The 14,758-nt window shown below is 39.8% G+C and overlaps 1 protein-coding gene across 6 annotated transcripts in view; it reads left to right on the plus strand.

Moving 5' to 3' along the window:
- Window positions 1–14,758, plus strand: part of gria1a (glutamate receptor, ionotropic, AMPA 1a) — a 94,871-nt gene that overhangs the window by 24,093 nt on the left and 56,020 nt on the right. For all 6 annotated transcript variants that reach the window (XM_032554503.1, XM_032554498.1, XM_032554501.1 and 3 more), the window contains exons 3-4: window positions 1,759–1,998; window positions 6,280–6,464. In XM_032554503.1, the coding sequence (XP_032410394.1) occupies window positions 1,759–1,998; window positions 6,280–6,464 (425 nt within the window). The remainder of the gene's footprint in view (window positions 1–1,758; window positions 1,999–6,279; window positions 6,465–14,758) is intronic.

Here is a 14,758-nt window from a genome sequence, read left to right on the forward strand (position 1 = left end):
TGATTTGGAGAAAGAAAGGAGAAGAAATGTGAGACGGAGGGAGAAAAGCGAATGAGAGATGAAAACCACCTCCTGCAGTTAGGAAAATGTCAATGGAGCCCTAGGGATGCATTGATTAACCTCTCTGTTCCTCACCTCCTCCACTGAAGCCAAGAGCCACACCAGTGGTGCATAAACATGATTTTAATTGGAAGACTTCAAAACGCCTCGAGAAAGATGACAATCTCTTTTGTCTCTCTTTTGTTCCTGCTTTTTATCCACAAATTCTTTTTTTTTTTGGTCTGTATTCCTGATTGGATTTGACTCTTCAGCTCAGTTTAATTCAATTAGGCCTCTGTGTTATGGATTTTCCCCACACATGTACTGTTTTGATCTGCAGATTGTTTTTAATAAATGCGGGGAAGAAAATCTGCACATGCCTACAACTGATTGGCTAATTGTTAGTTTTGGTGTTTTATCTGAACTCTGTAACATTTAATCAGAAATGCAGTTTAGACCTGTAGTTAAATCATCACAGCCTGGAAATTTAATCACAGGGTCACCAACATTTTACCAAAGAAAGTTTTCACGTTACACTCTGTGTCATATGACTGTTTTTGCAAAAAATAAAAATAAATAAAACATTTCCCCAAATGCATTGCACATTTTACCTTGACGTTATTTCACATGAAAGATAACTTAAATTAAAAGTGTAGAGGTAAAACATTACTTATCCCCGGCTGGTTGTGTATTTGGAGAAACGTTTTTGAAGGAACAAACATCCATTCTATTTACCAATGTGAAATATTTAGATTTTTTACATATCTAGATTTTATTTCAGGTTTTACAACATGCATAAACACAAATTAGCAAATTGTATCTTTATTGAAATATTTAGTTAATATTTAAAAAATCACACACTTATAAATAAGATGTGCATTGTTTAAAAAATATACTTCTAGACTCTTCCAGTGTAAAAAAAAAAGTGACGTCAAAGCAGGGCAACAAATCTGAGCAGGGTAATAAAATTTGCAAAGTCCCTCAGGTTTGTTTCATCTGAATGATAAATGAATACATTTTTTTGTGTCGGTGTTTGTTAATGCGGATGGAATTTATTTAATGTTTCATGAACAAGACCCTTAATAATAAAAAGGATTTTAACATAACAAGATTTCAGAAATGAATAGTTTAGGTTTCTTTGTGTCACTCGGCTTTCTATTTCTGTATCATCAAAATAAAAAATAATAAAAAAACAATTACCAACACCATTTAGAGATATTCTTTGTCACCTCACTCCATCTTTCTTTAGACATCTAATCCTTAATCCTTGGTTTGCTGATATTTAGAATCCTCTATTTACATTGAAACACTTAGAAATTAGATGGAAAATGTCTCTTGCTGGCACCTTCTGGGTAAACAGAGGTCTTCTCCGACTGAAAAGAAAGAGAAGGAATTTCCTGCAATTTTAATATTGCGGCAGTTTCCACTTTAAATCAGGTTGTCGGAGAATAACCACAATGAAATCACACAGCAGTGAAGCTAAAAGCATACATGTAGCCATTCCGATTGATTATTTGCAGTCAGTGTTTTTTTTTTTTTATTTACGGTGCGTAAAAAAAAATAATTTGAGAAAACATTTTTATGACTGTAGGAGTCACACTGTCCCCACAGTCTATGGAATAGCTTGTTGTCCAGCCAAGAGTGCCTTATTTACCATTGATTTCTTTAAAAAAAAAACACTTTATCTAATTTTCTTACTTTCTGTTTTGTCCTTTCCAGTTTGCTCCCAGTTCTCCAAAGGTGTGTACGCCATCATTGGCCTCTATGACAGGAAGACTGTAAACATGCTCATGTCGTTCTGCGGCGCGCTGCATGTCTGCTTCGTCACGCCATCCTTCCCCATTGAGACCGCTAACCAGTTTGTCATCCAGTTGAGGCCTGAACTCCAGGACGCTCTGGTGGGAGTCATCGAGCACTATGGGTGGAACAAGTTCGTCTACATGTACAGCTCTGACTCAGGTAGGTTGTTTTCACACTGCGTAGATAAGATTCGGTCATTACCAGAGAAGGTGATTGTGTAGCTAGTTTGAACATTTGGTGTGTGTGTGTGTTTGTGTGTGTGTGTGTGTGTACATTTTTCTCTAAAATATTTGAGAAGACTGTGATTCACATCACCAGGGTGACAGAAGTCATCTTTTCACAGACAGACTTAAAAAAAAAACACCAACCTGCTCTGACTTGCATATAAAGTACAGTAGGTAACAGAACAAAATATTAGTCTTTTTATCGATCTATCACTAACTGCAACTTGTGCCTCCATGCTTCCTCTTACAGTAAAAATGGTATTAACATTCAGTTCAACCATTTTAATGAAACTCCTGCAAAGGCAGACAGAAATTAGGCCGAGCACCTGTCAACCTTCTTCTGTATAGCCAGAAAACTTTACCTTATGCCTTGCCATCTGTGCCAGGTGTTGCGGGTTTCAGAGCATGACCATGGTTGGTTCCTGCTGCTTTTTGCAACAAAAAATAACACCCACTTTACATAAAGTACATATCCATATGTGCTTTTAGCTGATGCATAAGTGTAGAGCGTACAGGACTCATGTCCACTCGTATGTTTGACCTGTTGGAGTAAAAATAAGAAAGTTATTAAAAGCCAGTGATTGCACAGACGTCTACCTCTGTTTAGACTGATGTCTGGCTTTGACTGTTCCTGATTTTTTTATTTTTTGTTATTTTCCTCAGCCTACTTTATTATCTATTCAAGAAATGTCAGATTGTGTGTGTGCGCGCAGGCGTGTGGGTGCGTGCGTGGGCGTGTGTGGGTGTGTGTGTGTGTGTGTCCAGGGTCACCTCTGTGTATCTGAGTTGTGGGATGAAGCGGGTGAAATCCATATCAGTGGTCCTCAGTTGCCTGGATACTACCGCTGCAGTCGCCATTCCTACCGAGTTATTTTAAGCCCTGAAGAAAAACCCAATTTACTTCAATTTGTCTTGTTTGTTTATGCATTTTCCTTATGGTTCCATATGTTAACTTTAAATATTTATGCATGATTTGTATCTTTTAAAAAAAAAAGTAGGTGTACTATCTTGTGGAAATACTCTTTTTTTATTATTTTCGAAATTGTGAATGTGTGAGCTTTTAAAGATTTGATCGTCTTGGGTACAAATTTAATGGTTTAGATTTATTCTTTTTTATGAGAAAAGTAATTATTCTAAGAATTGTAGACATCTCGATAAGCTGTTTATTTTAGCTGTCATGCTAACAGTCTTAACAGGTTAACATTTGATTTTTTAACATTTGTTTAAATAAAAAGACTGAGTGTCTGGTAGTCAAGCACCAAATACATGAGATGTTTGCTACTGAAAATAAAATTCAGTCAGACGACTGTCTGTCAATAAGTGGAGGAGGGTTTGAATTTCTCTAAGCTCCATATGAGTTGAACTGCAAGCACTGTAGAACAGAAGGATTTATCGGTTTCCATCAAAAATACTCACACTAAGCTGGTTTGTTTTTTACCTACAGCCTGGGTAAAACGAAATTACTTTTTTTTTTTTTTCTGCTGTCCTTAGCATGACCTTGAACTAACTTAAAATGTACAAAACACTTCTGCCATTACACTACGTCATTATTTATTGAACAAAGATCCTAAATAGCAGAATTGAGTGAAAAAACAACATATCCAACATATCACGTGTCTTGTCTTTCATTTTCCTCTTTTTATTTTTTTGGAGACATCCATGTTGTTTGATGAATGAGTGGCTCATCTTTTTTTAGTTTCAAAGGCCAAGAAAAGAAAAAAAAAAAAATTTGATAACCCATTTACCCTATCGTGAGCAATATTGAGGAAATGGGCTCCAGAGCTGTTATTTTTCTCTTCTCTCAATTGCCAGATGCCCAGGTCTCCATGTACCGCCTCTGGCTAAAAAGGTGCTTATCACAGCCAGATTCCATTATGATATTATTCTCTTCCAGGATGCCTTTGGAAGACCATTTTTTGCCTCTGCATCTCCTGAGAGGCTCCCTGTCAGGCGGGCTCTGATTTATACGGATGCATTAGGCACGTTCAGAAGCAGAAGATGCTATTTGATGCAAATACAACAATTCGAAAGGAAAAGAGAAGCAGGGGAGGAATAAAGAATAGATGGAATAAAGAAACGGATACTCTAATGGTGATAATCCAGCCGCACTGATGACCTGATGAAAGCGCGATTTACCCTGGGAAACGGGTGAATTCCAAGTTTTGTTTAAGAAGGATCCAGACTAAAAATCTAAATACATGGGAAGAGATCCAAAGACCTACTAGTTAGTTTTGCCCTTCGCCCTTTTTTATTGCAACACTGGTGGTATAACAAGCTGGTGCTGGTTTATTTGTCCAAGTATTTGCTGTGGCAGCAAATCCTGAAATAGTTTCTAATTACATCAAATTCTCATAGTAATTTTGAGCTGGTGAAATAAATTGTTAAATAAAGATATTTTAAGAGTTTCCATCATGTCTTTATTTTTCGTACATTATACATGTTCTCCATTTCATTTGTGGTAAAGGACTTGTTTTTTGCAATGCTTGCAATGCTTGCCAACGACATCTGTTGTTGGATTCCTAATATGCAAATTAGTACAGAGAATAATCCAGTTGCTAATTTTAGAACATCTTGAATGCTTTCAAATGGAGTTCTCAAAAGTTGTAGCATAACATACACAATAATCTACAAAACTAATAACTCTAAGCACATTACGGTCTTGGGAAATAAATAACGGTATTGGAAGAAAATTTAAAAAAAAAACAATACAAGAAAAGAGAATGAATAATTTCACTCTGTGACATTTGAGAGTGTTTGTGCTGCCTGGTGCTGTGCGTTTTGCCGAAAGCTTTAAAGACACCTGAAATTGACTCCATTGAGCGATAGCTGACCCACTGATCTTTTTCACAACAGTGATTAATTATTTCCCGTGTTCCCATGCCTGTCATCAGTTACAGAGCTACTGTTAAATCTGTCACCAGCGAGGGTGGCAATTATTCACTCATTAGCAACAGAGGATAAAAAAATTAAAAAAACAGCACCATCAAAGATGAGGTACATCTCCATGTTGCTTTGCGGGAATGTCTCTCTAGCTCCTGTATCTAATTTATTCTCGACATCCTTCCATTTTTCTTGCTTTCTCATTTATTAAGGTGTTGCAGTCATATATGACGCTGGAACGCCATTTGTCTTTTTTTTTTTTGGTTAATGACCTGGTGTCAAATAGGCAGCAGGAAATTCCTGGAGAGCAGCTGCTGTGCATTTTAATAAGACCAAGCAGCCATCTTTCATGTTTGCCAGCCACGTTTATTATTGTTATTTTGATGAAGTGTGCGTTGTTGTTTTTTTTTTTTGTTGTTGTTGATGATAAACCAGATACTGAACCGCCAGACATTCTAAAGATGTTGTGAGTGTAGCAAAAATAAAAAATAAAATAAAACATAATAAGCAATAAAAAAAACCAACCTCATCAAATGCTGGTTTGCATCTCACAATTTTCTAATTGCTACAATTCATTTAGATTACAGCAGCCAGTTCAGTGTGGGCGAAATTACTTTATTTACTCTGTGAAACGACTGCGACTGCCAGCTTGAGAGGAATCTGATCGGTCCTTTGCCAGCAGCAGCACAGAAGTACAACAGTGAGTCAGACTGTAAATCAGAGCTCAAGATCAATGTGTTCCCTAATCGCCTTTTATTTCCTGTCTTACCATAAGCCCTCAGCTCATTGGCTGCTCTGCTTCTCTGTGATGTTCAAGTGTCTCGGCGGCATATCGGCGACAGCGTAATTGAGTATCGCCACCTGTAATTGGTGCTTAAAGAAAGCAAGTCTGGCGGGGTGTGTGCGCGCGCGTAGACCCCGATGAAGCCCGGGCCGATTATTTGTTAGCGTGAAAGCGGTGATTACTTAGGCCGGCGGCGCACAAGCCCGAGAAGCACACCTGTAAGTGTCAGAGTGCTTAATGGACTGTCCCGCTCATTACACTTTATCACTAAAGCTACAGGGGAGATTCTGATGGATAAGCTTATAAGTAGAAGTATGGGTCTCTGCACAGCTTCTGCTCGGTTCGCAAGGCGCTCTAATTTGCTTCCGCAGAACGCCAGCGTAATCGGGTTTCAAGTTATGGCACGAGAGAGGTAGACGTTCACGACTCGCTTTCTGGACACAAACGGCAGCCAGTCGTTCATCGTGCGTTGCAGGAATCCCCTTGATGAATGCATCTGAATGTTGTTTGTGCAGCAGCGGCTGACGCATCTTTTACTTTGTCTCTGCGCAGGGCTTTCGGTGCTGCAGAAGGTTCTGGACACAGCGGCGGAGAAGAACTGGCTGGTGACCTCGGTCAACGTGGAGAGCATGACAGGGGACTCCTTCATGAAAGTGTTCAAGGACCTGGACAAGTGGAAGGAGGGGAATATTATCATTGATTGTGAGACCGAGAGACTCACTGGGATTCTCAAAGAGGTAAAGTCATTCAGCGTCTGTGTTTTAGTAGGGATTTTAAACGAGGGAGTACGTCAAAGTCGTGCAATAATTGTGAAATTTAGAAAACTAGCATATTGTTTTCAAAAGGTTTTACGAATGAGAACTTAAAGTGTAGTGTCCATTTATCAACCTCCGAAATGTAGTTCATTTGGAGAATGATGCTACCAGATTTGCAAATCTAGAGTCAGAGATTGTTGTCCATCTTCTTTTGCATTATATGTTTTAAAATTTCCACTGCTAGAATATTGCATAATTACCAGTACATCAGACTATAAACCTACCTTCAACACCATGAGAAAAGAAACATATTTTGCTGTTGTTTTTCCTCATTATTCAACATCAGACATGACATGTTCAACAAGTTTGGTTCCAAAAACGCTGCACTTATTTTGTAAAAGAAAGTACTTTAGACTGGCAAAAAAATCCACAATGACAAACCATAGTTACCTGTTAAACACACACTAACACACTGACAACATTCGATAGTGTGGTAGCATACAACAACAGCGATATTCAGTGACTGAAAGAGCAGCTTTTAAAATAAAGGACAAGTTTCTTTAGAAAAAACCCACCAAAAAACACTCACTGCAACATGATGCTTTAGGATAAATTAAATAAAGTATAATCAGACCATGAATTTTTGTTCAATCATCCATTTTTATAGAATTATCTTAGAATGACTTTCCAAATGAACCCTGACACAGTCAAGAACACTCCAGTGCAACACTGAGATTAAAAGCACCATATTTCAGCAAATGACACGGAAATACAGCACAGATAAGGTCAGGCTGAGACCCGACACAATAGAGAGCAGGGATTAGAACAGCAGCTTATCGATGCATGTAGATTTTTAACTTGAAGTGCTGTACTCTTTAGATTTGAATAAAAAAAGGCAGCATAATCCAATGACTGTTTTAAATAAACCCAGTGTTGTTCAGGCTTGACAAAGCAGCAGCACAGACATCAGAATAAAAGCTGCTTCACATAGCTAAGCAAATTAATTACAGCCACTACAGACAAATGTGTCTCCTTTTGAGGGAGGCAGAGATAATAAAGCCCTTCTTTTTTCTCTCTCTCAGTTCATCAGTTATCAGTTTTGGTGGAGATGTGGTAAAATCTATCATCCAGACTGACTTTATGCTAAGTGTCTATTATTTTTTTTATTTATATATATTTATCTTGTCATTACTCATTGAGCCACAGCTGATTTTCCTTTACAATCATCCCATCACTTTTTTTTCTTAATCCAACATCTGCGCTACTAAAAACCCTGTTGATAGTCACTTTATATTTCTAACAATGTAAATCTTCCACATGGACGGGGGAGAGAGTCCAGTGAGCTAGGTGCCGAGGGGTAATGGTTGCTATGGAAACCGTTACATGGCAACGATAGAACTTGAATAGTTCCATCGTTGCCATTTCAGATGTCACGTGTCTGAAAGTACGTCAAATGTTTCTGTTATATTTTCCATACCTAGAAAGATTGGATGGAGATTTGAGAATCCTTGAAAATTAGCTTTCAAATGTTTCCTGGGCCTTTTTAATACTTTCATGTATCTGATCTAAACTGTCCATCCATCCATCCATTTTCTGTACACCCTTGTCCCTAGTGGGGCCGGAAGGGGTGATGGTGCCTATCTCCAGCTAACATTCTGGGGGTACACACAGAGACAAACAACCATGCACACACACACTCACACCTAGGGAGAATTTAGAGAGACCAATTAAGCCGGAGAACCCGGGGCAGGGAGACATGCAAACTCCATGCAGAACGAACCCGGGCTGGGAATTGAACCCAGGACTACTTGCCTTCTTGCTGCAAGGTAACAGTGCTACCAACTGCGCCACTGTGCAGCCCTCTGGTCTAAACTGTAATGCGTCCTGTATATTTAGGCTTTTTGTTCTACTGTAAGGTGAAACGCCAACCCAATCTCAAGTTTTTTGCAGTCATCCAACTGGGTTTCTTGTTGCATTGCCTTATGGTTAGCCCATTATCTACCCCTCTGCCATGCCTCTGCCATGTTTCACAGGAGGCGTGGTTTTGTTTGAGTGGTGTTCCCTTGAGTGCTATTTGATGAAATGATGAATCGCTAATTCAGCCATCTGGTACTTTCAAAAGTCTCAGGGCTGTAGTTGCCAAGGACTGGAGTTTGGGACCTGTGATTTAAAGTGATGTGTAGTGTTAGTTTTCTAGATTCAGACCCAAAAGTTTGTTTTTGGCCATATGAAAGAACACACCTTCTTTTGCATAATTGTTGTGACTTCTACTTGACCTGTGTCAAACTACTAGAAGGAACTCTTATTACTTGCTTTCAACTTCCTTTTTCACTTTTCTTCTATAAAGGCCAGATTTTTTAGTGAACAACTGCTGGTTGCGTTGTTAAACTGCTCTCAAGGTGCCGTTTGTTCGCTACTGCTTTCTAATAACCCTCTGAAGCCTCTAGAGAAAATCTATTTTTGCACTGAGATTTAATAACACACACTTAGAATCTGGACTCCTAAATTCAGTTGGCTGGACTGAAATTTATTCAAGAATTTAAGAGCAAAGGATAGAAACGGGCAACACATTATCAGATTTATATTTGCTAAAAATAAAAAATTAGGAAAACTGTGCATTCTTATCTTTTCCCGTAATTAACCACATAAAATCCCAATAAATGAAAGTGAAGAAAATAGTTGTAATGTAAGAAAATGTTCAAAAGCTCAAGCGCTATGGACATTTTGCGAAGCACTACAAAATGAGAACGAACGGGCTGTGAATGGATGGTAGGAGTTGGCCGTTGCTTTGCTCAGGTGTCTTTCTTTTCTTCTGGAACATTAAGAGTAGGAGCGATTTAAAACAACGTGATTGCATTTTTAGCTGGCATTTCTTTTCCCATGACTGGATCGTCACCCACTCACCCCGAGACCGCTCAAAGAAAACAGAGCTTGGCATCACTGTCGACTGTCCGCCAAACACAGAATGTTCAATCGCAGCTTATCAACAACAATTTCACTAGGCGGACCTTTCAATGTGCAAATTTTTCCTGGTGATGATTGGAGTGTATGTAGGTAGTCCTTTAAAAACCAAATTTAAAAACCTCTCTAGGAAGACCCATTTATTTATTTGTTTATTTATTTATTTATTTATTCCTTTCTTTCTCAAGTCAGACGAGCAATCTCTGAGTGTAAAATTGTTGCATTTCCAATCCTTCGTACTTGATGCACCAGCATCGAAACACATTAATCTGTTTTTGTGCTGAGCCCAGCTTTAATGGCTACAAAAAGCAGGCAACCGATGTGTTACTTTCAGAGTTCATGGCGCTTTCTACCTGGATAAAGAAACCTACTGTATATCAACATCTCTTCCCTTTTTAAATCCAGTTTTGTTCATTATGGCTTTATGGCTACATAATGGGGCTGTTTTTCAACTGGATGTTTCAAGCCATGCTGGTGACCCGTAGTAACAAAAATGTTTAGTATGATAAATACTCCAGAGTGATGTAGTCCATACAGTATTTGATTACAGCTGAATTACATTTGGTATTATTAACTCATGATGTGAGCAGTACTTTAATGTCTGATGTGCTGAACTATAATTTGTCTTGCAAGCTCTGTACACTAATATCAGCCATATCTTTATTAGACAAGTCATTCATCAAAAGTTTTCTTTCCTAAATTGCTGCTCAGGGTGCTGATGAAGTATCCTGCAGATTTGCACACTTTCGCCCTAATTCACCAAAGAATTGCTAATATTTTTGCTTGCACAAAGCAAAAGAGCCTCCCTAGACAATGCCCCATATCTGGATGCATAAAAGAAAGCATCCATAAAAATGATGAATGCATATTGTAACCCACGTGACCGCCACGCCCCAACCACCTTCCCTTTAAGCCGTCCCTTTAACAGCTGGGACCCTCATGTGTATTTCCGGGTTTCCACTGTGCTGCTGCTCACTGTTGGTTGTGGCGTTGGTTGTTAATAAAACAATCTCAAATCTCCAACTCAACTCATCGCTGAACGAATTCATCTCTAAAACTCGAGGATCTGCGGTTGGGCTTTGTTGATGCCTGGTTTACCTTCTGATGAGAACAAGTAACATCCACTTCCTCAAACAAGCCGTTACTCGACGGTCAGGTTTTTTTTTTCCCCCTTCATCGACTCGCTTGCTGAAGGAGGATGGCGAGCTACCCACACACCACCTGGTGGTAGGAAAAAGAAAGACACTCTCCACACAGGAAAACCAAACAACACTTTCCATACAGGAAACAAAATAAACTCTAAGGGAGTATCTAAAGGAAAAGAACAATTCTCCCGTTGCTCTTGGACTTTTGAACTACATTTGGTTTTGAAGTATTATTGATTATTTCTTTTTCGGTTTGTTCTTTTTCCCCGTCCTTGTTTCTTTTGAACAATTTCTCTTTGTTTAGTTTTTGCTGTTAGTATTATTATTATTATTATTATTGTCATTATTATTATCATTACTATTTCCACTGCAATAAATGGCAATATAAACAAAGCTCTTTGCATCAGTTGCATCAATTATCCACCCAATCATGACTCCATGCCGTACCTATTTCTGATTTTATAGAGTGGTTAACACTAAGCCCTGCAGTCAGACCTGCGCATTTAAGAAAAGCGTTACATGTGGCGAGCTAGCCAGGAGTCTTGTAGTGGGTGAATAATTGCATAATTCCACAGTACCTTTATTCTGGATGTGTTATCATTATCAATAACAAAAACAAAAATGGATGTTGTTACTCAGCTGGGGTTAAACATGCAACGATCTGTGTTAGTTACTGGCACTCAGAGCAGTGAGGATGAAAAAGAGATAGTTGATCGTTTACAATGTTATGGTGCAGTAAAAGAGGTTTTCCATGTCAGTGATCCACAAAGTACATTTTATAAAAACCTGATTGTCGAGTTTGAAGAAGATTCTACATTAAATGCACTACAACCCCTTTTCCCATATAATTACCCTTCCAGAACCACAGTAGATGCGATATTTCGTGTTACTTCTCTCGCTTCAGAGTATGCAGCCTCAGTGAGTAGCAGCAGCCCTCCCATGGACTACATTGATGAGCTGAAGAACATAGCTAAACGAAGCGGAAAACGGTTTGAGGAGGTCCTGAAAGGTGTAATGGATCAAATCAGCACACATTTGGAGACAACAGGAGATGATGATGGTGATGAGGACGATGATGATGGTGGTGATGATGGAGATGATGGTGGTGATGAAGAGGAGGAAGAAAAAAAAGAAGACATCCTTACCTTAGCACAGTCTGTGCAAAGTCAGCAGATGTTACCAACTGTGCCTCAAGCCTCTTCACCTCCTCCAACCCATTCGTCCACTGATCAGCAGGGAGCACCTCCTGGACCCAGTCACTCCCGTATACCACCAACCCAGAGGGTTCCTTTGTCGAGGAATGACCTTATTCCACAGGACGTTCAAAGAGTTGTGGTGGAGCATGTTGTAAAAAATAGTGACTTTTCCACATCTTCACTTAGACTCCGCTCATTTTCAGGAAAAATTCCTAAACCAAGCAATGAAGCGGACTATGACTCATGGCGATCTCAAATCGAACTGTTACTTGCTGATCCCAGCCTTTCCAGATTGCATGTTAATCGGCGAATTGTGGAAAGTTTGTTGTCGCCAGCTGCAGATTTAATTAAATGTTTGAGCCCTGGTGCACCACCTTCCACTCTTCTTCAAGTCCTTGATTCAGCTTTTCAGACAGTGCAGGATGGAGAGGAGCTTTTCGCTCAGTTTTTAAACATTTTCCAAAATCCTGGAGAGCGGCCATCTTCCTATCTCCAGCGATTGCAGCTTACCCTCAACACAGTAATAAAAAGAGGAGGAATATTACCAAGAGACAAAGACACACATTTACTTAAACAGTTCTGCCGGGGATGCTGGGACAACTCAGTCATCTCCAAGTTGCAACTTGAGGAGAAAAAAAGCAATCCTCCCCCATTTTCTGAACTTTTGTTGTCACTCCGGACAGAGGAGGACAGACAAATTGCTAAAGAATCTCTAATGAGAAAGCACATTCATTCATCTAAACAAAAAGTGACCATTCAGTCTCAGAGTACCTGCTCTTGTGGTCATGTCACAGTTAATGAAGAACTGAAAGAATTAAAAAAGCAGATTCAGCAACTCCAACGGCAGATGTCTTCCTTCATGTCCAGAAAGACACCTGTTGATGCAAAATCAGAACTGCAACAGACCAAGTCTAAGCCAAGGACCAGCAACACCTCACCTCAGACCGCTGGAAGACCAAAGCCAGGGTACTGTTTTAACTGTGGTGAGGATGGTCATATGTCTTCCCAATGTAGCAACAAAGCAAATCCAAGCCTTGTGGAACAAAAGAAGAAACAGCTTCGTCAGAAACAACAAGCGTGGGATGGACAAAAGTCAAGTCAGCAGTTAAACTAAATGCAGTTCCTGCTGAGGGACACCCAGGAGCTGCCACCATCAGCTGTCCCAACCCCCATTCTGAATCACATTTTGTATTCCCTAAGGGTCTCATCGGTACAAAGAGCATGGGCCAAATCCAAATAAAGGGGACAAACTTCAGCTGCCTCCTTGACAGTGGGTCGCAAGTCACTACAGTACCACATTCATTTTATAATACCCACCTCTTTGACCATGAAATTATGTCTCTGAACAATCTGTTGGAAGTTGAGGGCGCCAATGGCCAAAATGTACCATACCTTGGGTACATTGAATTAAATTTGACTTTTCCACCTGAATTTCTTGGCTCACCAATTGAAGTGGACACCCTAGCTTTGGTAGTCCCAGACACCAAAACCACACATCCACTTTTACTAGTAGGCACAAATACTCTTGATATTGCCTACAAGAAGCACCTTGAGAGCCAGTCTACTACTTTTAAACCCACTGCTTTTGGGTATCAAGCTGTCTTGAAGATCCTGCAGAACAGGTATGTTCAAAACTCACCTGAACATCCAGTTGTTTTGACTCTGCAGCCTGATCAGCCACAAACCATTTTATCTGGCCAAACTGTTGTCCTTGAGGGATGTTTGACCACACGGGGGTTGAGGGAAGAGAAAGTGGTTGTTGTTGAACACCCAGCCTCTTCCTGTCTGCCTGGGGGACTTATGGTTAAAGCCTGTCTCATTAACATACCTCAACATCGGCCTTGTTACCTGCCAGTGGTAGTAACTAATGAGTCAGACCATCAAATTATCATCCCCGCGAGAGCAGCCATTGCAGAGATTGCCGCTTTAGAGTCTGTTATCTCCAAAGAGCAAAGTGTCAAAGTCCATGACAAGCCTGCAGAGTCATTAACACCTCAGCTTCAATACAATTTTGGAGAATCGCCTCTAACACCAGAATGGAAAAGTCGGATCATTTCAAAGCTCAACAGCATACCAGAGGTCTTTGCCAAACATGACCTTGATTTTGGCCGTACAGACAAGGTGAAACATCAAATAAAATTGTCTGACCCTACACCGTTCAAACAAAGACCACGCCCTATACATCCACAGGATGTTGATGCTGTGAGAAAACATCTTCAAGAACTGCTTGAGTCTGGAATAATCCGTGAATCAGAATCTCCATTTGCTTCACCCATTGTGGTGGTGCGTAAGAAAAATGGCTCTGTACGCCTCTGTATTGATTATCGGAAACTTAACATACAAACCATTAAAGATGCTTATGCCCTTCCGAAGCTAGAAGATGCATTCACCGCACTAGCAGGCTCTAAATGGTTCTCTGTGCTGGACCTAAAATCTGGGTATTACCAGATAGAAATGGAGGAAGCTGACAAGAACAAAACAGCCTTTGTTTGTCCTTTAGGCTTCTGGGAATTTAATCGTATGCCTCAAGGAGTGACCAATGCTCCAAGCACTTTTCAACGACTCATGGAAAAATGCATGGGTGAGCTCCATCTGAAAGAAGTTCTGGTTTTTATTGACGATTTGATCATCTTCGCACCAACTCTTGAAGAACACGAAAAAAGATTGATGAAAGTCCTAAACAAATTAAAGGACTTTGGACTAAAACTGTCCATTGAAAAATGTGTGTTCTTCCAAACTTCAGTGAAGTATCTTGGCCATGTTGTGTCCAAGGATGGTGTGGAGACAGATCCTGATAAAATTTCCACCCTTGCATCTTGGCCAGTGCCAAAGAACCTGAAGGAACTGAGATCGTTCCTGGGATTTGCAGGATATTATCGGCGATTTGTGAAGGACTATTCTGCAATCGTCAAACCGTTGCATGACCTTACTGCTGGCTATCCACCTAGCCAAAAGAAACTAAAACCTATGTTGA

This window comes from Xiphophorus hellerii, chromosome 23 (assembly GCF_003331165.1).
Source record: "Xiphophorus hellerii strain 12219 chromosome 23, Xiphophorus_hellerii-4.1, whole genome shotgun sequence".
NCBI lineage: Eukaryota > Metazoa > Chordata > Actinopteri > Cyprinodontiformes > Poeciliidae > Xiphophorus > Xiphophorus hellerii.